The 22,546-nt window shown below is 52.2% G+C and overlaps 5 protein-coding genes across 5 annotated transcripts; 2 read left to right on the top strand and 3 right to left on the bottom strand.

Moving 5' to 3' along the window:
* Positions 1 to 1,245: 1,245 nt before the first annotated feature.
* On the bottom strand, positions 1,246 to 7,360 carry VFPPC_03018 (PHD finger and BAH domain-containing protein (Snt2); the record flags this gene model as incomplete). The annotated part of the gene is made up of 6 exons (XM_022428305.1): positions 1,246 to 2,795; positions 2,857 to 3,256; positions 3,336 to 5,139; positions 5,787 to 6,270; positions 6,554 to 7,169; positions 7,346 to 7,360. The coding sequence occupies 6 exons, from the start codon at positions 7,358 to 7,360 to the stop codon at positions 1,246 to 1,248; spliced, it is 4,869 nt and encodes a 1,622-aa protein (XP_022284585.1).
* Positions 7,361 to 12,293: 4,933 nt separating this feature from the next.
* VFPPC_15595 (DNA-directed DNA polymerase theta) lies at positions 12,294 to 15,721 on the top strand (the record flags this gene model as incomplete). The annotated part of the gene is made up of 12 exons (XM_018293348.1): positions 12,294 to 12,813; positions 12,870 to 13,141; positions 13,193 to 13,375; positions 13,425 to 13,862; positions 14,010 to 14,113; positions 14,165 to 14,392; positions 14,451 to 14,894; positions 14,947 to 15,174; positions 15,231 to 15,335; positions 15,385 to 15,469; positions 15,532 to 15,637; positions 15,687 to 15,721. The coding sequence occupies 12 exons, from the start codon at positions 12,294 to 12,296 to the stop codon at positions 15,719 to 15,721; spliced, it is 2,748 nt and encodes a 915-aa protein (XP_018147106.1).
* A 164-nt stretch (positions 15,722 to 15,885) lies between these two features.
* On the bottom strand, positions 15,886 to 17,301 carry VFPPC_03014 (proline iminopeptidase; the record flags this gene model as incomplete). Its single annotated transcript, XM_018282573.1, has 1 exon — positions 15,886 to 17,301. The coding sequence occupies one exon, from the start codon at positions 17,299 to 17,301 to the stop codon at positions 15,886 to 15,888; it is 1,416 nt and encodes a 471-aa protein (XP_018147105.1).
* A 1,378-nt stretch (positions 17,302 to 18,679) lies between these two features.
* Positions 18,680 to 20,477, top strand: VFPPC_13379 (hypothetical protein; the record flags this gene model as incomplete). Its single annotated transcript, XM_018291156.1, has 2 exons — positions 18,680 to 18,802; positions 19,149 to 20,477. The coding sequence occupies 2 exons, from the start codon at positions 18,680 to 18,682 to the stop codon at positions 20,475 to 20,477; spliced, it is 1,452 nt and encodes a 483-aa protein (XP_018147104.1).
* A 533-nt stretch (positions 20,478 to 21,010) lies between these two features.
* VFPPC_13378 (TLG2-vesicle protein) lies at positions 21,011 to 22,211 on the bottom strand (the record flags this gene model as incomplete). The annotated part of the gene is made up of 2 exons (XM_018291155.1): positions 21,011 to 21,419; positions 21,472 to 22,211. The coding sequence occupies 2 exons, from the start codon at positions 22,209 to 22,211 to the stop codon at positions 21,011 to 21,013; spliced, it is 1,149 nt and encodes a 382-aa protein (XP_018147103.1).
* Positions 22,212 to 22,546: the final 335 nt, after the last annotated feature.

Below are 22,546 nucleotides of genomic sequence, written 5' to 3'. Positions count from 1 at the left end.
TCTGGGAGCGAGCGTAAACAAGGAGAATTGAGTCGTCGTTTTGTCGTCGAGCAGGATTACAGCAATGGTGGCTGTGTCAGGAGCTATCGCCAAGCTTTCAGTCGAAAAGCGGCAAAAAAGGTGCCGAAGCTACCGTAGGCCCAATGTCGTCAGTAATTGCCTTTTGTCTGAAGCTAGCGTGTGCGATGGGTGCGTTCAAAGGACAGGATGCTGTCTGCACGACGTCAGCTCCATGTGCCGGAATGTGATGTGAGATTCTGGTGATGCACAGGAAAGAGGTTGAGAGTTGCGTGTTTCGTGTTGCGACAGCTCACCTCAGATGGGGTTGCATGTGCGGCGAGTGTCTTGGCAGACGGAAACGTTGACGTGTGGAGACAAAGCTGACGAGGAACACGGTGACACCAGCTGCTGCATTTGGCACTTGTACTTGATTCGAGGGGCAGGCAGGTTCAAGTTCACGTTCATTGGCGGACCTGGTGTGACCCTAACCCTGGGATATGTCTAGTCGAACGGCACAAGTCAACCAACTCAGCCAGAACTAACAACCAACTACGGAGTAACACAAAAGGATATAGATTACGGTATAATTCTACATAGATATTCTAGAACTTTCGCGTAAGTCTGATCAGTGTAAGCACACCACGCCCCACGCTGTAGAGAGCTTTGGATATGTCCAGCCAATGGTCATAATCACATGCTACCAGAGTTAAACCTCCAGCAGCGCCACTCACTACTTCATCTTGGGACTCATGCTTCACATTACGCATTGAAAACTCATAGTAACTCTTTTGACCTATTTCTCCACTTCTCTGTTCCGCGGCTGCTCTTCCGTCACTCAGGGGTTTACGAGTCTAAATCCGCTGGAATCTAAGAGTAGGCACCCAGCCGCCAGTGTTCACAGCACCGCACCCCATGTACCCTGCCTTGACATAATATACAAGTAACGAATCTACCTTTCATCTCCGCCGCCCACCACTCCATCTTAATCCAAGAAACACTCTCCCGTTTTAACGCCTGATGTATGGGCTCTGTTGCACAAGCCGCTTGTGCCCATTTCCCCCCGAAAAAATAACGCCTTGTGAATACATCCAGTCCCCGTTTTGTTTCCACCCCGTCGCTTTGCTTTACAACAAACTTTGACAAAACACTATAAAAGACAGTAAGAAAAAATAATTAAGAAGAAAACGCCACATCGTCTCCTCCTTTATCTGGAGCTCGAATTATGGGTATAACTCCAACCAAGGCTTACGAAAGCAAGTTTCGTAGCGATGGACTTGCGCTTGCACCGCTAGCTGGCCTGTTGTCCGGAGGTCGATGTCCCAGTCCGCCTGCTGAATGGGTTGGCTCATGGGCAGGAGGCGGTGCTGGTCCCCCAGGTGGAGGGAGGCCACTTCGAGCCAGGGGCGGGCTGCCATGCGAGCCGCTGGCATACGAGGGCCGTTGCGGATGTAGCCCATGCGAAAAGGCTTCCGACCTAGGAGGTAACACCCCATTACTCAGGCCTGGAGAGGCACTATGCCGCGGTGCTGATGCGTGCGCCGGAGCAGCGGCGCTGCCATATGGAGGCACATAAGCCAGAGGTGCTGCCGTTCCGTTCAGCCGTCGGGGTGAGGGGGGCAACGCGCTTCCATATATCGGTGATCCGTGAGCATGGTGATGCGGAACCGAGATTGGGGCTACCGCAGGCGGTCCTGACATAGATGGAGGCCGAAGCGCCGTAAGGCCCGGCGCTGGGGGCGGTGCAGTGCTATGCAGCGGTGGAGGAGGCCCTCCATTGATGTGGCGAGGAGGAGAGCCGTGTTGACTTCCCCAGTCGCTGTACGTTGGCCGTGGTGGTGGTACCTGTGGGTAGCCATGAGATACTGGCGCAGGTCGCGGACCGAGAGAGTGTGCCTGTGAGTGTGGAGGAGGACCGCCCATGGGAGGAGGTCCATGAGATGCTGGTGGACCAGGAGGGGGAGGAGCGTGTGATGCTGGATGGTGTAGCAATGAATGGATTTCAGGACGCAGAGGTGCTGCTCGATAATCCGCAGCCGCTGCCCTCGGGGGACTTCGCATGGATGGCGGTGCCGCTGTTTGGCCATGTGGTCCAGACAAATGCTGTCGGGGAGGCTCTGCCACCGGTGGAGGTGGCGATGGGTGCGGTACAAACGTCTTTGGAGTCTTGGGGTTCTTTTTGCACTTGTGACACTGAAACTTGCGCTGTTCCACAAACTTCTGCGCTTCAAATCCAATAGCGCCGTGGTGTCCATTCGTGAGCTGACGCTCCTGTGTATTGTCAATTGGCCACCACCTAGGCGTGACATCAATGCCGCACGTAATGCACACCTTCTCGCCAGGTTGTCGGGCATTGGTCGCTGCTTCTGTTGATTCTCCTCCATTGCGGCTATGATTCGATGCACCATTCGGAGTCGCGACGGCTGTTGTCGAAGCCGTAGTCGGCGCTGTAGTCGTAGACGTCCGCCGAGCAGCTGGTACCAAGGGCAGGCCAGACATTTTAGCGGCAGTCATCATTAGGTTCGCCTTTCGGACAGTGCCAGTCAGGGCTAGGTCTGCCTGCTTATAGTTCTGGGCATAAAGCTGCATCGTGGTCAGTCCCGACTCGGGCACCACATCATACATCTTGTGCGCTATGGTCTTGGTGGGAATGTGATCTCTGCACCAAAGCACAGCCGACATGGTTCCGCTCTCTCCATTGACCGTTACAATGTTGAACTGATCGCGACGACTACTTTTCACAGGCGAAATGTCAAATGCAAGTAGATGGCCCTGCTGACGAGCACACTCTACATGATCTGTAATCCAAGTTAGCTTCATCATCCATTCGTCCCATTCAGACCATCGCTTGCTACTCACAAGGTATGCGACATTGGTGGCAGGATACGCAGGCACCTCCTTGTTGATTGCAAGCCTGGCAAACTTCGTCATATCTGCTGCGCGGGATCGACGGGATGCCTTCCGATGGCTCCAAAGCCTTTGCATTGCCAAACTTGACCTCGGGTGTCCATACGGCGCAAGTGACATGAACCCAGTTGTTATCCGCCGTTCGCTTGAGTGGCTCTCGAGGGTTGACTGGCCGATTGAGATCTTCTTGTCTCTTGCGGTAAAATTCAGCAGCTTTCCTGGCCTGTTGGACCTCCACTCTCTCGCGCTCGCGATCCTTCTCAGACATCTTTTTCTTGTGGTGCGTGAGCTTGGGCTGCTCGATGAAATCTTGCTCGGTGTACTCAACAGGGCACAAGACACATTTGTATTGCTGAAAGTATACCTGGTTAGTCACTTTACAGTTCGAGTTCGTTGCGAACAGCCGAGGAACACGACGATGTGGAACTTACAATTGAGACTTGTGGGCTCTTGTCATTTGAGCACATGTCACATATCCATTTTCCTTGGACTCGGCTGTCCAAAATGCCGTAGCAGTTGCGATGCACCGTCAGGCGGCATTCCTTACAAGATACATGTTGGTCACCGAGGGGCTCCATCTGGTCGCAAATAGCACAAGGGAGTAATCGCGGCTTTGGCATATCGGGAATGGGCGTCGTGTCCGCCGTCTTGTCCTTCTTCTTTGAGACTGTGGTGTTGCTTCCCGCATCCGAGACCACCGCATCGGTGTCTCTCTCTGGTGCACCTTTCAATTTCTTTCTAGGCGGCTCTAGTCCGTTGGAGGAGGCAGCTGGTGTAGATCCGCGATAAGGAGTCATCAGGCCCATGTCTTCTGCAATCTGTATCTCTTTGAGAAGCTCCTCTTCCTGCTTCTTCTTCCAAATCTTGGCTCCAGATTGACCGGCCTTCTTGATCAATTCCTCGGGGGGCTCATACCGAACAGCATACCGGCGCCACAGCTCAGCACACCGTCTGCATAAAGCCACGACTGTCTGATTGATCTTGTCCTTGGTGGCTGCCTTGCCTCCAGTTTCGCTAAGTGGTCCTTGGCTGGCGGGTGCTCGTCGCCATTGTCGGGAGTCTGGTGTCTCACAAAACAGGCAGATGAAGCCCCTCTTCTGGACGACAGCTTTTTCAGTGTCAAACGCCGAGTCATCGTCCGCGTCCGCCACATCGTCTGCCGCCTTCGAAGCAGCAGTTTCTTCCTTCTTGGCCAGTCGCTTGCCCTTACGACCAGAGTAGGAGCCCCAGATTTGTTTGCCTCGCTCGGTCTTTTTCCAGGTGTAGTAGTACCGTACTACTTCACCAGGTGTCATTGTTTTCACATGTTTCATTACCGAGTGTAACTCGGAGCCGTACTTGGCGACTCCCTCCTCAAATTTCCGTTGCTCGGTGGGTGTCAAAGTCGGTTCCTTGAACAAGTCCCGCTTCGTGTCTGGCAGAGCTTTCATAGCATCAACAGGGTCATACTTATGGCGGTATAATGTCTCCAGTGCGATATCTTGGAGATTCGTAGAATTCTCTGGGATATTGAACTTCTTCGTCATTGCTTGCGCCTTGGTCATATACCCCTTAATGTCGTCGTCGCTGATAGTATCCGGAGGTGGAGGTACCCAAAGGCGCGTGGAAGTAGCGGCTGGATCATTCTCATCCAAGTCTTCTCCACGAACTTGGTAGCCAGGTGGTTCATCCTGCACCCACTTGGGTCGTTTGGTTCGCAGTGCCTTCTCAGCCTCCTGGGCGACTTGAGCTTCTTTGGACAATTTCGGGGCTCCTCTACCCTTTCTTGTTTCTAAGGGTTTGACATACTCGACTGGGCGGCCAGGCCATGCACTTACGTTAGCTTGGTGCCGGGGTCCAATTCGTGTGCTTGCCCGAGGATGGATTCGGTCATCATAATCGAGAGCATCCTCAGGCTTGCAGTGCATGCCCAGATACCGCCACGGCCAAAGACTGGCTTGGTAAATCTGCTCTGCCGTGCCATGGTGATGCTCTTCGCTGTCCACTGGTGTTGTGCGGTCAGTGATGATACCAGGGATCTCGTCGTCGTCGTCATCCAGAGCATCATCGTCGTCAAAGTCTCCATTAGCATCAGTGCCATTGGGGGTATTGCGAGCCTCCAGCTTGCGCTCTTGTGCTCGGCTGCAGGCAGCACAGGACCATGCGAAGCCTCGGGATGGCTTTTTCAGCAGGGGTGGCTTGACACAGTTCATGTGGTACGTATTCTGACACACTGCACAATCAACCGAGTCATTACTGAAGAAATTGACAAGCGTCAGTATGAGACAAATAGAATAGTGATGAATGCATCAAAGCAAAAAAAAAAAATTAGGTTTGAAAATGGCATCATGTCCAGCATCATTCATCTGTGACTTTTAGGATTCGGCGGCTTGCACAAATACCGGCAGGTACGCAGATGTAATGGAGGCTAGGGAGGGGACAATCGACAATGGGCAGCTTGCGGGCAATGGATGGCGGCACATGTCGTTGAGTGGTGGCGTCGGGGACGAGGTGGCTGTATGGGTGCGAGGTTGAGACACAGAGAGAGGAAGTTTGGGAAGGAAGCATGGATGCAAGGTTCTCAAAGTGGGTGTGGGTGGGGGTGAGCCAGCCAGCCGCCCAGACGTATCTGGACACGAAGGTGGAAGGAAAGAAGGAGGGAGAAACAGGCAAGAAGGGAAACTGCACGCAAGAAAAAAAGGCCCATCCCATACTTGCACAGTTTGTCGGTAAAGGAAGGGTAAAAAAAAATAAAACGCAAGCCGTGTCCAGACGCCAGACTCTGTGCCGCCCCAACTTTGGGCTTATGAAGAAGAGCGTATAAAACGACGTTTGGTTTGGTTTGGAATTGATGTTGACAACAGGCCAGATACCTTGACCAGCAAATGGGTGGTGGTACGTACCTTGCACAATAGCCGCTGCATCTCTTGCAGAGCTTAACGGCGCTAGTGAGCTCCTTGCCACGCCCTTGCTCCACCAGCACAAACTTCCAGCGCTCATCCAGCACTTTCTTGACCCTTTCAGGCACGTTGACAATAGTCGACGTCGGGATGAGGTCGTAGTTCTTCTGGATGTATCGGTCATAGAGCTTTTCGTACCAAAAGTTGTCGGGTTTCCGGCGATAGGCTTCCAGGTTGTCGATTTCCACGCGATGCAGGATCTGGCACTTTCCACGCAGGGCAGTCAATGGGCTGACGTCGGAATGCATAGTCGCAAAGAGCAATCGCGTATCCGTGTTCTTGCGGCCAATGTCCTTTGGTCGGTAGAACCAATTAATGCGCACCGAGTCGACCCGTTTTGACGTCTCGCTCTTTGTATGTAGAAATTCCATGATGCGTCCCAAGTAATACGGTTCCCCTGGTGGCTCACAGACGAGGTACACATGATCTGCGACTCTTGGTTAGCCGGCATGCTGCTGAAATTGCCTTGCCTGCGTCTTTTGCCTTGTCCTCCCGAAATGAGTGGAGCCCGGCCGCGCCGCTTGGTGCAATTGGCAGAATTGGTGCAACTGCCCAACTCGAAGTGAAATGTGTGTGTGTGTGTGTGTTTCTGTGTGTTTCTGGTGTGAGAATGAGTGAGAGAGCCAAACTCGCTCAGTCACTTCTCGCTGCCTTTTTTTGTCCACTCCCACCTTATATTATGTGTGTCTGTCAGTCTGTGAAGCACTCACCATTTGGTTCCAACACTGTTCCATCGTCAGCCACCATGCGCCCATTTGCGTCCGGGCGGTGGTTGCAGTTTTCAAAAGTCAGCATGTTGGTATCTGGCCAAGACGTGCCATCGAGTTGACCAGTCTGTCCTGCTTTTCTGGTTGAGACTGCAGGCGTCGCCGCGGCTTTGCGTTTCCGTGAGCCCGGCACCGCGCCAGATGCCAGCGCGCCTTGAGATGCACCACCAGCCCCAGCACCAACACCACCAACACCACTTGATGCTGTGTTCTTGGAGCCATTTTGACTTGATGCACCGACTGCTTTGGCTTCTTCTACCGCAGCCCGTCGCGAGCCCAGTGCCCGTGTCGCACCGTCGCCATTTGAGGCAACGTCTGATTTTCGCGACGATTTCTTAGATGCGTCTTGATCCTTCCTGTCGTAGTAGTCGTAGACATCCATATCGATGTCCTTGTCCTCGGCATAGTTAATGCGGGTGTTGCCCCCTCTATTGCGAGAGCGCGTCCCATAGCCCGCCGCCATATCAGCTCCCGAGTCCTTTGATGAAGGATCGGAATTTGACGGGGCGTTCACAGAATCGGGCGCAGAATGCGCGTCCGCATTTGTGACCTTTGAGTCCTGCGCAGATAAATTGTGTGGTTAGAAGTGTGGTGCTCAGATGAGGTGAGGTGACGTATGAGAAACCCACGCGATGTAAGAGCATCGCGGGAAAAATGCAAACTCGACAAAATCCAAGAGACGTATAAATCATGAAGGGATTACAGGAGGTGTTCAGGCAGACGCCAGAAACTCACATTTTGTTGGGCCATGGCACCAACAGATCATTTGCGCGGCAGTGAGATGAGGCGAATTTCGTGTGAAGGCATGCCCTCGCCAGTTGTATGTATGTGAAGAATGAGAGGTGGTGTATGTGATTAAGTAGACGTGGCGAAGGAGCAAAGAGCAGGTGAAATCGAGGCGTCAGAAACTTTATCCCGAGCAACGCCAGCCTTTCCAGAAACAAAAGATGAAGAGAAAATGGCCTTGACGAGACAGAATCACCTCGAAATCACGGCGAATGGAGTGGGAGACAAGGTTGAAAGAGAAGAGAGGTCTGGTCCCCAGGCGCCGGGAGAAGAAAGAAACGTCCTGGCACCCCCGAGGCGGCGGCCCTGGTTTGGCTTCGATACGTCCACTCTGGTACCAGAGCATGGGTCGGACGGCACTAGCGGCATGGGTAGCCATGAGGTAATTGCTAGCGCAGGGCGAAGGCGCAGCCAGCAATGGTCGGTGGGCACCATGCTCGACACTGATATTCTATACTTTATATATACATTACACCCCCCCGGCCATCAAGTGTTACCTTAGTCTCCACGCAGGCCCGCCGGGTCTCACACCATTGATGAATGGACGGATCTCAACCCAGGTTTTGCGAGGCGTTCATCAGCGCCCACCTTGTTCGGCCACGGTTTGGCAGGCGTGTTCGACTGAATAACCTCGTTTTGCCTCTGGGCACGAGGGATTGCCACGAGAGAATACGAAAGGCTAGAAGTCTTCGGAGCGACGATGCAGAGGGTATTCCCTATTCCCCTAGTATTGGGCACTTCAGTTTCTCACCATCCGGCTGTCGCCTTGTGGCCAAAAGCCGGGGTCCTTGCTCTCTTGCATCGATGTCTGTAACTGATGGCTGGACATTATCACAGGAGTAGTAATAACGTCCTTGATTATTGGTCTACGGTCGGCTTTGTCGACCGTAGAATTCTTCTTGACCTTGCTACTCAGTCAGGCAACCACTGTACTTGACCATAGCGATGCTGTGTGCGCTACGACCTCGCATGTATTCCGTATTGTGATGTGGTATTCTAAACAACCAGGTTCGCGATGCTCCCTTCAGGTCAAAAACGACATAGGCAGACCAATTGTGCAAATTCGCGACGTAACGCTTCAGGGACAGGCCAACAAGAACACGGATGTGCGAGTCACATCCCGAACAGTCATGGTCACGAAGGAGGCAGCAACGTAGACCCATTATTTGCACCGAGTAACTACTTAGCTACCTAGCAGGTAGAGTTGGGAGGGTTGGCGTGGCTGTCGGGCCTCGCCACACAAGGTGATTCTGTGTTGGTGTTTCGGGCCTCATTTGTCCGTGCCTCTCTTACCTTATGAGATGAGCAAATTCCATTTCGACACCCCCGTCACTGTGGACAAGGTACGGAGTACGGCGCATGGCAGGTTGAGGTGCCTAGCCATCTGTTTCCCATACGCTCGCAATAGAGTATGGTATGGATGGCTTCGACAAGAAAGCGAAAGGGGCAATTCCAGCCAGAATCCAGACTCAGCAGATCTGCGGGCAGCAACCAAGCGGGTTGTCAAGCAGACAAGACGAGACGAGACGAGTGCGTTCTACGCCAACTCTATTCAGCCACGATTGCCCTTGGCAGTTAGCCCGATGGCCCTCATTGTCTCTTCCGCCACATGGCTATGCACGAAATGCACAATTTGGTAAGGGAGATGGGCTGCCCTGTAGTGCCTGCAAGTCAGGTCAAAAATGATCTGTTGATTTAGGGTCACAGAGCCATCAATGGCGTCGCTATTCGGGAGTTGCCACCGTGCCCAAACAGCTCTCAATATGATACAATACCTGGCGATCTGGTTCATATGCTGCGACAACAGATTTGGGGTCGAAGACAGCACAGGCATGCCAAGCGCCAAGGAGTCCACACACGTCAACTGGGCAGAGGGTGAACACTTGCCCGTGTCTTGGGTGACAAAGTCGACCCAGAAAGGCGCAGTCCCGTCTCGTCGCTGAATCAAAATGATGGACACAGTTGACACTCGCCTCCCGTTCCGCTCTGGGGGAGAGAATGAAGTGACAAGAGAGAAAGGTCAAGATTCACATCCACCCATCTAAGCTCTCAAGCTTATGCATCTTGAACAAGTGTGGCCAGGTACAGTACCCAGTCGCCCAGTAGCAAAATGTCTAAAGTCCTCGCACGAAACTTTCCACAATGTGATGGTGATAGATGTTCACTAGTTTGCTGACGACGGCATGGATAGCACAAGCACACCGTTTCACGGCAATGTTTTCATGGGGCTGTTTGTCTGTGGAACAATCGTTGGCCGCTGGGTGTCGTCGCAGAATCCCGGGCGAGTAGGTCAGACACTGCAAAATTGATAAATGCTACGGGGCAGAACTAATAATAAGAATGAATGGGTCACCCAGGTTCGGACGGCGAGGGAGGGCATAGCATTGTCGGCATGCTGGACTTCGTAGGCTGAGGGGGGCAATGACGAAGGGCATGGTATTTCTGGCCCATGTCACCATGTGTGAAGAAACGGAAGCGACGGGACGTGGCCGAGAGAAGACGGATAAGGGATTCAACTGGCCTGACTGGGCACTGAATAGCGCACACAGATAAAGTACTTAAGTAGACGGATGCTCAAGTGGGTGGAAACATGTCTGTGACGGGAGATGAATTCCAACATTTGAAAGTTTTATTGCTGCTCGAATGCGAATGCAGGGCAACAGATGCGGTCGTCCTGACAGGACCAGGACATGGAAAGAGCAACCCGCCCGCTTCAGTGTGCAGGACGACACCAGTTGGCCATACAGTACTACCAGACCAACAACACATAACCCCAACCAAGCACTTGACAGATTAATATGGCCACCCGAGTCCAACCGGGCGGTACTGCCGGGGGTCGTGGGGCATGGCGCGAGGCAAGGCGCCACCCAAACTAATGACCACGACATGGAAAACAACGTCAGTTGGATCGAATCTCCGGACGGCTCGTGACTAAAGTCGTCCCTCCCCAGGAGCATATCCTGAAATAGTCCCGAGGCTGCGAGCGAACAAAGTTTCTGGGAGACGGCGGTTCGAAGGAAGCGCGTCAGCAAAAATGACTGGCGGGATCTGTAGGGCGAGAGTTGCATAGCGCAGGCCGAACTGGGTCAAATGGCTTTATTACCAACAACTGGCGATATTCCCGATTAGCCGCCGCAACACTAGCGTATTTCGAGCCTTTGTTTGGCAGAACGCATCAGGGGCAAAATTTTGACATAGCGCAACTGCAAAGAAATACCTTCTAATTGCAACCTTGGCCAAATTCGTCAAGGCATGCGGAGAGTAGTTGCGCCCGACGAGTTGCGACACCATCTTCCAGTGTCGCAGCCAACAGTCCATAATTAAGGGGCCAACAGACGACCGGGTCCCTACGAGATCCTAGATGCCAAGCCGTAGCCTCTACGTCCCAGGGACTTTGAATTCAATCAAAGACGGTCACGTAGGGGCCAGACGTGGGTGGTAGGGGCAGTCTAATGACTCCAGTCCAGTTGATTGCCTGCCAACCTTCTCTCATTGAGCGAGTGGAGGGCCCCTGGTCGAAGACTGCATGTGAGTGATTCAGCCCCAGATCACAAAAACGCATTCGTGTAATGCCAGGATGAACGATAAATCGTCCTACATGGTGAAGGCGGGACAGCGTGCAGCCCAACACCAACCACAAAGAGATTGGTATGTAAATGGTGGACGGTCGCGATCAGAGGAAGGCACTGGGGGGTTGTGTGCCGCACAGTTGTTCACGCAGACAGACACATGAAGTGGAAAATCAGGCAGAAAATTGACTTGTGGCCAGAATTGCAGAAACGGAGCTGCAACCTGAAGTGTAACATGACAGTTATCCAGACATGGAAGCCGATGGATCGCTACACCGTATTATTCGGTCATAAGGCACAGATCGAGGTCAAGTCAAGGAACGAGACATGACGGACATGGACGCGCAGCCAACTTTTTTTTTTTGCAAGACATGGAGGGTAGGCAGAGCGGGTGGGCATCGGATAATGCAGAGTATCTTTACATGTAGTTTCGCCAATCACTGGTGGCCTTGTTGTCAAAAGGGAATGGCGCAGGGTTTGTGCAAGCTGGCCAATGACGGATCGCGGGGCAGTCCCAATGACAAGCCCTGTGAATCGGGATCACTGATGGCAGCGTGCGCCAGACGCCGCGGGCTGGGAAGGGAAGGGAAGGGAAGGGAATGGACATTTGGGCCGTACCAGGTGTTGACTGGAGGGAGGACTCGGAGGAGGGGCCAGAGAGCCAGGGGCGTGTGCAAGAGTAATCTGGCGTCTGCTGCTGGGTGTCGGTTCAATGGGTCTGGTCCATGTCTGGTCCATGTCTGGTCTGGCAACATCAAGTCTGGCAATCTGGTTGGTGTCCGGTGTGGTGCACCATTGGCGTCCGCGTCTGGTCTAGGCAAAACCCAGGCCCAAGGTGTCAGCAGGTGTCAGGACTCAGGAACGCCCCGCGTTTAAGTGGCTCTGCAGCTGTCTGCGTCTGTCTGCCTGCGTCTGCGTCTTTCCGTTAATCCGTTTTGCTGTTTCCTTGTTTGGACTGCATGCCCATCCTCATGCTTGCTCTGTCAATTTCCACGTGACGGCGCGTATGTGGGTGCTTGCCATCCGACACGCTTGATGGTGCAACGACGGACCAGACGTGATAAATATCGGTGCAAAAGCCAAGGTGGTTCTATTTATGAAGCAACGCCGACGAATTACTCCTGTTTCATTTCACTTGCGTGCTTTCAAACTTCTTTTGCGTTTTCACTTTTGACCATTTTTTCTTTTCGCTTGGCATAAATGCGATGAAGCCTCTTTGCTAAATGTTTCCATTCGTGCACCAAAAATTCTCGCGTTCTCACTGTCACTCATGTTGCGGCTAACCATGCACCGCCAGTCTCTCCCCTGTCAAATATTTTGCACTCACCATGAAGAGCATGCAGGGCTTGTTGCATAAGACCAGCCTGCAAACTGCTCAAGAACAACAACAAAAGCCCGTTGCTCCACAATCTGTTGCTGGCCAAAAGAGGGCGTGGTCCAGCAATGGTGGCCTTGTCAAGCCGCAACCACTCGCGACCACTTCGGCTGCTAATTCCACTTCGCATTCCACAGTCTATTTCCAAAAAGCCATCGACCTTCCCTTGGCTCCAAGCCGACTCTCGGCAAGTAAAATAATACATCTTAGGGGCAATCATGCAACGACGACGGAGTATTCACAAAGACGGTTGATTTCCGCAACACCCTTGTCATCTCGGGATCCCGAGTTAGACCTTTCCCATCCGACCTATGGTCTCTCTGGCCAAATTGTTTCCAATTTTGCTTTGCTTGGCATAAATCACATCTATCCCTGGCAAAAAAACTGCCTAAAAGGCCCTGGCCTCCTCAATGGCGAGAGAAACCTTGTATATTGTGCTCCTACAGGTGGTGGTAAATCCCTGGTGGCCGATTGTAAGAAGGCTTGTTTACACTACGCTGAATGTTCCACGTAGCTGATAGTGACTCAGTGCTTATGTTAAAGCGAATAATCGGCGAACCTGGCACGAAGGCTCTCCTCGTTCTTCCATACGTCGCCCTTGTGCAGGAAAAAGTAGGCTGGCTGCGGAAGATCGCTCAAGATGTGAAAATTCTGGACGACTCAATGCTACAAGATGCAGCGAATGGACCTTGGCGCCGTCGAGCAGATCATGGCACCATTCGCGTAGTCGGCTTTTTTGGTGGCGGGAAACTACGGGCCACTTGGGATGACTTTGATATTGGTGTTTGCACACTAGAGAAGGTTGGCAGTGTGGGAACGTACATATCAATGTATCACTGACGTTTCAACCAGGCAAATGCTCTAATCAATACCGCAATTGAGGATGGTTCTATATGCAAGCTTCGCTGCGTAGTCCTGGATGAGCTTCACATGATAGATGATGACCATCGAGGTTATATTCTCGAGCTTATTGCCACAAAGCTGATGTGCCTTGGACAACAGGTGCAGCTAATTGGAATGAGCGCAACCCTTCCTGTGAGTTGAACCAGATACTAACAAGTTCACCAGGTACTGACTGCCATAGAACTTAAACTTACTTGCTACGTGGCTTGGCGCCCATACTTACGAGACACGATATAGACCAGTACCGATAGAAGAGCATCTTGTTTACGACGGCAAGATCTTTCTAGCTGGTCCAAATGATGGACTGGGGCATACTCCATCGCAACTCAGTAGCCAGGATGTAACTGGCGGAAAGACAGTGCCTATCCGACGGATCGACGCCTCCGCGCATAAAGAATTCAAAGATCCGGTCTTAAATGCAGTGGTATCTCTGGCACACGAAACTGCGAGTATGGGTTATGGAGTGCTCGTCTTTGCCGGTAGTCGGGGACTGTGCGAGTCTGATGCTCGCTGGATCAGCCGGGTCATGCCCCAACCGAACACACTTGCTACTGATATCTTTGATAAGCGTATAAGCTTGCTGGGGGATTTGCGCAGCTTAAGCACTGGAATAGATCCCGTACTTGAGGAGACTGTTCTGTATGGTGTGGCATTTCATCGTGGGTCTCTCTTGCATCGTTGCTGAGTTTTTCTATCTGCTAATAAGCTTCCTTAGATGTGAGCTCATTCGGGCATTTCTTTTAAAAGCATATCTAACTGGGCGTAGGCAGGTCTAACTAGCGAAGAGAGAGATCTCATCGCTTCTGCGTACGATGCCGGCACGATCCTAGTATGTGTAGCAACCTGCAGTCTTGCTGCTGGAATTAATTTGTAAGAAAACATTTGTACATACCTTGGACTACTTATTCTAACCGCTGTCAGACCTGCTCGGAGGGTAATCCTGCACAATGTAAAACTGGGGCGGGAATATATTGGCCCAGCAATGTTGAGACAGATGCGAGGAAGAGCCGGACGGCAGGGTAAAACTCCAGTCGGGGAGACGTATCTGTGTTGCCGAGAACCTGATCTGGACCATGTTCTGGAGCTTATGCATGCAGATATTCCCAAAGTTTCGAGTTGCCTCAGTATTAAGAATAGGCGCATTCAACGGTGAGCTCTTCAATTGATTACACCATGGATATTGCCAGATGACTAACTTTAAGGAAAGAGCTTTGCTGGAGGTCGTCGCGGTCCGCCTAGCTACCAGTCGTGAATCCATAGAGGACTACTTTTCTAAATCTCTGCTGCGTAAGTCCCAGTCGTCAGACTTAATCCACGACAGCATAGACTCCAGCCTTGATGAGCTTCAAACTATGGGTCTAATTGAATCCGATCTGTTTTCAAACTACACACCGACGCAATTGGGAAAGGCTATAGTAGCATCGGCAATCGACCCAGACGATGGCGTTTTCATTCACAAGGAACTCGTCAAAGCCTTGCGGGCATTTGTAATGGATGGCGAGATGCACATACTCTACGTGTTTACACCAGTCCAAGATTTCGGTACCTCGGTCAATTGGCAGGTATTCCGGAATGAAATGGAGGGTCTGGATGAAAGTGGCTTGCGGGTCCTTCACTTTCTCGGAATCAAGCCTACATCGGTTCTTCGTCTGTAAGTAAATTCACCATACTCTGGATCCCATTCTGCGGCTGACTGGTAGCAGTGCCCAAGGAGCAAGTTTGAAGGAGACAACCACCGAGGAGAAGCAAATTGCACGTGTCTATCGCCGTTTCTACTTGGCTATGCAACTACGCGATATCTGCAACGAAGTTCCTATTCACGCTGTTGCTCGCAAATATGATATGCCTCGGGGCTCAGTACAAGCGTTATCACAGACTTGTCAGGGCTTTGCAGCCGGCATGGTCAAGTTTTGCGAGCACATGGGATGGGGGTATGCAACCATTACACCCCTTCAACAAGTCTTTCATTTTACTGATGCCAATACAGACCAATGGCAGCAGCGTTGGACCATTTTTCGGATCGTTTGATGGCGGGAGCCAGAGCCGAGCTCTTGGCACTCTCAAAGGTTCCATTTGTCAAGAGTCGCACAGCGTAGGTCCAACGGTCAAACTTTTTATTACACATCTAACCCCCGCATTAGAAGAGTATTCTTTGAAAATGGATACCGAAGTATAGCGGCTCTCGCAAACGCGGATCCGAAAGACTTGGTACCAATACTAATGCAGGTGCGTATGCGGAAGCAATGATAAGTCATGATAGGCAGAAGTATGGGCGTTGACAAGTCTAGGCACAACCCAATAAATTGCGTATCAAAGGCCAAAACGATGAGTTAATGGAAGACAAGATGCTAGCCAAAGCAAACATCATTTGTTCAGCTGCTAATAGACTTTGGAGTGCGTACTGCGTCACCAACTTGGTTTACTATGTACTGACATGGCGCAGATATACAAATGCAAGCCGAGATGGATGAGATTTGACTATTTACATTACAATGTTGGGGGCATACACAGCGTCAGACGCAAGTAGACTTGGACCATGAGAGTGTGCATTTAGCGGGTTTTTGGTATACCATCGGGGGTCTACAATCTTCGAATTTTGGTCCATCATGATCCCCCTAGTCTCGTCATTCCCTTGGAGCGGTCTAATCCAATACATCGTCTCTCAAGCTGAAAAGCTGGTGCATCACCTCGTCGGCCTTGGCCCTCACAGCATTATGATACATGACATTCGTCTCAAACACCTTGCTCCCCTTGACCATATTGGACGTATCCCTCGCCAGGTGATACTCAACATACATATCCTCCACATAGGAAGCCGCATACAGGGGAACGTTGTTACTACGCAGACGGTCCTGGTCGTACAAGGCCGGCCAGTCTCTGTACGCCGCCAACTTCTCCGCAACTTCTCGAAGGGGTATCAACTCGGGGTATGTATCGAAGTGGAAGGGGAAAATCATCTCGCCGCTAAAGTAAAGCGGTTCTGTTGACTGTGCCACACTAAAGTCCGGGTTGAGCCACGAAAAGGGACCACTGCGAGCTCTACCAACACGATTAGCCGCCCAGTTGGACGGTTGCGGGCCATCGCAGTAAATGGCCTCATGAAGAATAGCATAAATGATATTCGTGTCGAACGGGGTAATCGTCTCGAAGGGTGCAAGAGCAGCGCGAGAAAAGAAGCCAAACTGGTCCAGAGACGTCTTCAACGCAGTGAGCATGTTGTGAACATTATCGAAACCACCGTGGCCACCAAACGCAATGCCGATGGTCAGAAGACGTGGGAGGGTTAGGAATCCGCCCGCGGGTAGGGGGATTTTGCCGCCCTGGCTCTCGATGTAATTTGCGATTTGGCGCAGGACGTCAGCATCCTCGGAAAACTTGGCAAAGTACTGCTCGTTGCGTTCAGAGGTCTTGCGGAACGTCGCGTCGTAGACCTGCTCGGCCGTCTTTCCAACCGGTGCGAGACCGCCTGTTAGAAATGACTCTCGCACACCTTCTGGATGCATGGACAGATACGACAGGGTGATGAATCCGCCGTAGGATTGGCCAAATGTAGACCATTGGGTCTTTTGTTCAGGCCAGCCTGCCGTCAGGAGCTTTCGAACGGCCTCGCAGTCCCGGACGGTGTTGTCCTGACGCATCAGACGCAGGTATCTGGCCTGGGCGTCCGCATCACCAACCTTGGCGAGCATGGCTGTCGAAACAGGTGTGCTGAGGCCAGTGCCCCGGTGGTCGATGTATAGGACTTGGTAGCCACGGGGAATGGCGGCCCTCGTGACGGGGTGATCTGCCGGGCCGCGATTACCGAACCCAGGGCCGCCTTCTAGGTAGATCATGTAGGGCTTGATGTTCTTCTGGGCATCTTCCTCGTCTGGTGGGAAGATGGGGGACTCGTGCTTTGTGACTCGTCTGGCGTAGAGTTGGATGGACCCCGCGGAGGGGTTCTCATAGTCGAGGGGCACTTGGAAGAAGAAGGTTGTGATCTTGAGTTGGCCGGGGAGAAGGTGGTCTTTGCTGCTGAGCAGCTTGGCTGGTTGGATGTCTACAATGGCTGGTCCCATGGTGTGTGTTTTGGTTTCTGGTTGTGTTGAGATGGCGGATGGGTGAGGTGAGAGTGTGAGGTGGATCTGCATCGTGGGGTAAGCAAGGTGAGTTGTTGGCGATGTTGATGGTCTGATGGAGGAGGGGAGCGGGGGATTTTCTACTTACAAGGTTGAAGGGAAAATGATGGGATTAATTAATGGTATGAGATTGGTTTATTTCCATGGAGTTGCGGGGGGTAGATATAGGAAGGGGGAGGAACAATGTGTGTGACAAACGATATCGGTCACCGCCAAAAGATGTCTGTTGTGAGAGGAACTTGTGATGTGATTACATTGTGACCAACCAAGCAGGACGGGAGAGTCACCTATGCCGGTGTAACCCATGGGCTAAAGATGAGTGGGGAATTGAGATGGGAAATGCTGGCCGATTTGTGCGGCTCTGGATGTCTGGATTTCGTTTTCATGACATTTCGTAATTGGATTGCCTGCGCAAGCCGGTTTACCAGTCGATGGGTGATTTAGTAGACATTGGAACTGGGATCACGAACTGTGAGTTGTGGGTTACGTGTAAGGCACTGACTGGGATATGTCTTTTGTCCTTCTTGAAATGGCAAAGTAGTGATTTGGTTGCAGCTGTGGAACTCGGGGTTCGTGACATGCATGCCATTCATTCTGTTTGACAGTTTGTTTCTCACAGATAGATGGTAGTGGGGTCCTGAGGGTAAATTACATCACACAAACGGTTACGTATTGAGTTGAACAACACGATTTGGTGACGGTTAGGATGGAGTGAATGCTACTTATTTAATCGTGGTTGGAGACAGCCATGGTTGAATGTCCTGTCCAGTTCGTCATACAGAGTCTGGTATTTGATGTTCAATGTTCCTTCGTTACCCTGGACTTTCATGTCTGGTGCTCTCCGATGAGCTCCGAATCCGAGCCGAAAGGCAGAATGACAAAGGCGAAGACGTGTGCGATCGTTCCACTTCCGTCCATGGGCACATACATGTCTGGCATTCGAAATGCGGATGCAGACAGCTGCGCATCAGTCCCATGGCATCCATCCGATCGCATGCTGTCTGGTTTCTTCTTTACCATTACTTCCAGCAATCTTGACAGAACTGGGGTTGTCCCTTTGAATGCTACGAGATTCGAGCCGAGCTGCTGACGAATCAAGCGTGGAACCCTGAAGTCCAAGCCTGGCCTGGCTCTACAGCCACTGAAGCCACTAAACAACAGGCAGCCCCCACCAAACAGCCCACTTCCGCTCTCCGCAGCCAGTTAGATTCCTTCCATCGACCCTCGGCCAGGGAACCAACAAGCCCAAAGCCCTTCTGTTCCATCGCTCGTTTTTCCTCCTTCTCTTTTCTTCACCTCCAACCCTCTCGCCGTGGGCATGGACCAACTTCATCTTACTCACTCTCTGGCGGACGCTTTCAACGCTCTTGCCGACGAGGTCCAGATCCTGGCTGATCGAAAGACCGTCCTCGAGCACAAGTTACGGTTTGCACACGAACAGGTAAGCTGACTTTGACGTTGCATTGTTTTTTTACCTTCCATCCCGAACCCGGAGCCGAGCTTTTGCCCTATCGCCACCAAAATTTGCCCACTTCTGTAGCTTCAACAAGCTATTTCCCCTGCATCACCGACACCGGAACGACCGGTAGTACACACATCGTCGAATCAACATGATGAGATATCATTAGCTCTAGATCAAGAGCAGCTGGCTAAAAGTCTGACTGCGGAGACCGACACCATTTTACTCTGACCATTCTCGATGTTTCCCCAAAAAATCCCCTTCTCACAACTAGACCCGGCGTTTTTTTCAGCGTCACAGTTCGCGTACTGACATGCCACGCGTCTAGTTTCAGTACTTGGCGGACAAGTATGCAGCAGGAACTCCAGAAATAGCGGAAACGCTGGCCAAGCTACAGCTTCCACCACATACCTCTGTCGACGATACCACACCCGTTCCCCTACCTCAACGACGCTCCACACCGCAGCCGCTACACCAAATCGCAGTCATCATTCGTGACGGGCGGCGGATGGCTAGCAAACTGGTCTCACTGAGCTCTTCAAGCAAGACGACTGGCTCTAGCAGAGAGACTCTGTCCCACACATCACAAGACCAGACATCCATGTCCACAGCGTTGGAACAGGACTTTACTGTAGAAGGGAAGAAGGGTAATTTGCAATGCCCCTTCTCCAAGGAGGCGTCAGTCGGTGGCACAAATGATGGCGAGAGCAGACAGAGTGTCGATCACACACCTCACAGTTCTGCAGACCCCATATGTGCGGCCATGTTTGAGGAGGCAACCTCACAACCTGCCCCCAATGGCGCCGCCTCCTCCAAATGCCCAATTCGTTTCATGGACAAGCACTCTCCCGAGGAGATTGCACATTACGTGGAAACCCACAAACATGAGCTTCCACGTAGCCACGAGGTCTGTTTGCGTCGATACCAGCGCAATGAGACACAAATCAGAAAGCTGGACTCCAAATACGGCAATATTGTGAGCATGATTGAAGGGCTTAGCCATCTACATCAACCGATGCTTCCAGAATCCGAGGAACAGCTGCAGCAACAGGGCCAAGGAGATGGAGATTCCAACGGTCGAGTGGAAACCTGGGCACAGGCTGTGAGTGGCGGAGGAGAATCCGATGCCAATGAGGTATTGGCGCCGCTTGACGAAGATCGGCAGAGCCATTTCGATCGACCTCTGAAAGAAGTTCGTGTTGGAGAATCACCCAGCCGGCCTTGGGGTATATCTGTACCCATCTACGAAACTTCGAACCACAGAGATGACCATCCTCTATCACCGCCTCCGGCCCCTGTGCGGATGCCAGGCTCCACACAAGGCGATGAACCAGCTGCTACCAGTGGAGCAGGCAAATGCCCCTTTGATCATACAAAGTTTTCTGCAGGCTTTGCAGGGCCACCGCCGTCCACCCCAAAGCCTGAGGTCAAGTCTCCTCAACCGACACGCGGCTTTGAGGATACGCCTTTTACCAGTTTGAAAGAGGCACCGGCCACATCCGCATCCCCTCCACTCAAACCAACCTTTATAAACCCAGACGCAACACATGCCGAGGGCAGTGGAGGACCACAAATGATCTTCACTGGGCCAGTCTTCATTGGATATCCAATGGAACAGGCTATTGAATTTATGAACCGCTATCGAGGACCTCAGTGAAGGTGTCTCATACTTTCAAGCTGCATTTTTACTTTTCTGCCGGCGAGTTTTTGCATTTACATTGCGTCTTTGTACTACGCGTTTCCTTTTCATGCAAGCGTCGGCGTTTTGAATTATGCTCAAGGAAACGAACTATGAATATTGAGAATGAATTATGGAGTTGCAGGAATCTCCTGTACGATTTTGCTTCAAGGCTGGAATTAACGAAGGGCTATCGGCGGCGCATTTTGGTTTTCATGATACCGCATTATCTATATTTTTGTAACCTAGACGCCTCTGCTCAATGGAGCCTTCTATGATGGTAGTAAATCCGAAGCAAAGTACATTCGGATAATATATAATATTACACCCAAGGTTGTCATGTTGATGGCACAGCCCATAGTAGACTCGCTTGAACCAAAAAGAAAGAAAGAAAAAGTCGCTGCATTCCCCAGCAATACCAAAACACCCGGCCGTCTAATGTATAACAAGACCCAAAAGATAATGTAGCTGTTTCGTTCTTATTCACACCACGTTTTTGTTGGGGGCCAAGTTCAAGCTCTAATTGAGCTGGTGCTCTTGTTCCTCGTATGCTTCTTATGATCATTGTCATCGTCGTCGTTGTACTCGTCCCAGCCGTTTCCCTGGGTATCCCAAAGCGACAAGGCGTCATCGTCCATGATGGCAGCAGCGTCCTCGGGATCCAGGAGCGTCGTATCGGTATCGTCGTAGCCGCCGTCCCCTTGCTCAGCGGCGTCAATATCTCGACCCTCTTCGCGTGCGAGTTCTGCGGCGCGGGCCATGGTGCGGCGGTAGATTGCGAGGCCAACTGCCAAACCGATGGCGCCACCGACAGCCATGCCAATGTAGTTGATGGCTTTGTCGCCGGCGGTCATTTTGTCACCTTCTTCGGCGAGGATGGCGAGGCGGCTGCCAATAAAGACGTGTATGAGGAGCTTGGGGCTATGATCCGAGTTAGCTGATACGGTGGATAAGAGGTCAAAAGAGCACATACGTTGAAAGAGCTGTGGAAATAGCAAACGACAATGGCGTTATGCTTGGAATAGTGGCCAAGAACCCATTGCTCAGACTAAACGGCAGCGGACAGAAGCGAATAGCAGTGAGGTACAAGATGCCATCACGGCGGAGGACCTGGCCCAGAGCCACGAAGCGGTGGTCCTTACCCACCATCCTGTCGACATATTTGCTCAGCACGGTGCGACTAGCGAGGAACGCGCAGAGACTGCCGAGGGTGCATGCGACGGCGACGATGGGCCACCCGTTGGGAAAGCCGTAGACCAGGCCGGCAATGGTATTGGCGGTGGAGTAGCCGATGACGGGGGGAAAGGCCGTCACGAAGATGAGGGCGAAGACGATGAGCCAGCCGCCGGGGAGCTGGCGCCAGGATTTCGCGATGGGGGTGAGCCACCCGAAGAAGCGGTGCGAGTAGATGAGCGTGAGGATGATGAGGGTCCAGCCGAGGACGCAGGCGAGGATGGCGAGCGCGCGGTACAGAGGCGACAGGCTGAGGTAGTACTGGATGAGCCATTGGCTCCATTCTTGGTATGTCTCCCAGGATCGGCGGAGGAGGGCGCGCGGGCCAGAGGAGCGGGTGCGTGTTATGGCGTCGGAGAGGCGGCGCGAGCTGCGGCGGGACCAGCGGACGGGCGAGGGGGATGTTGTTGATGATGAGGGTGTTGATGATAGGGGGGATGTGCGCCGCGGCTCGTTGGCCGCCGAGTAGCCCGTGGGCATGATGGCGGTTTTGTGGACGTTGGGTTTGGTGTTGAGGTCGAGGCGGAGGATATGAGGGATGTAGAGATGGAGGAAGATGTGCGGTGGTGAAAGTTTGTAGGTTGTAGGTCGAGGATCTGGTTGAGGCGGCTATCGTTTCATGGTTGTTTGTCGTGTCGACGTCAAGACAGATGTTAGGAGGGAGGTTGCGGTTTGAGTCGATGTCCGGTGGATCAGATGTGCAATGCTCGGATGCTCGGTGATGTCGGGTTGTGGGTCAACGGGGCCGTTTGGTATGGCAAAAGGTTCAGGAACAGGGACAAAAACAGGGGTCACGAATTATGCTTTGCGTCGAG

The sequence above is a fragment of the Pochonia chlamydosporia genome, chromosome 2 (genome assembly GCF_001653235.2).
Source record: "Pochonia chlamydosporia 170 chromosome 2, whole genome shotgun sequence".
In the NCBI taxonomy this organism is placed as follows: domain Eukaryota; kingdom Fungi; phylum Ascomycota; class Sordariomycetes; order Hypocreales; family Clavicipitaceae; genus Pochonia; species Pochonia chlamydosporia.
Note: the sequence above shows the minus strand (reverse complement) of the source record. Positions and strands in the feature narration are given on the sequence as shown.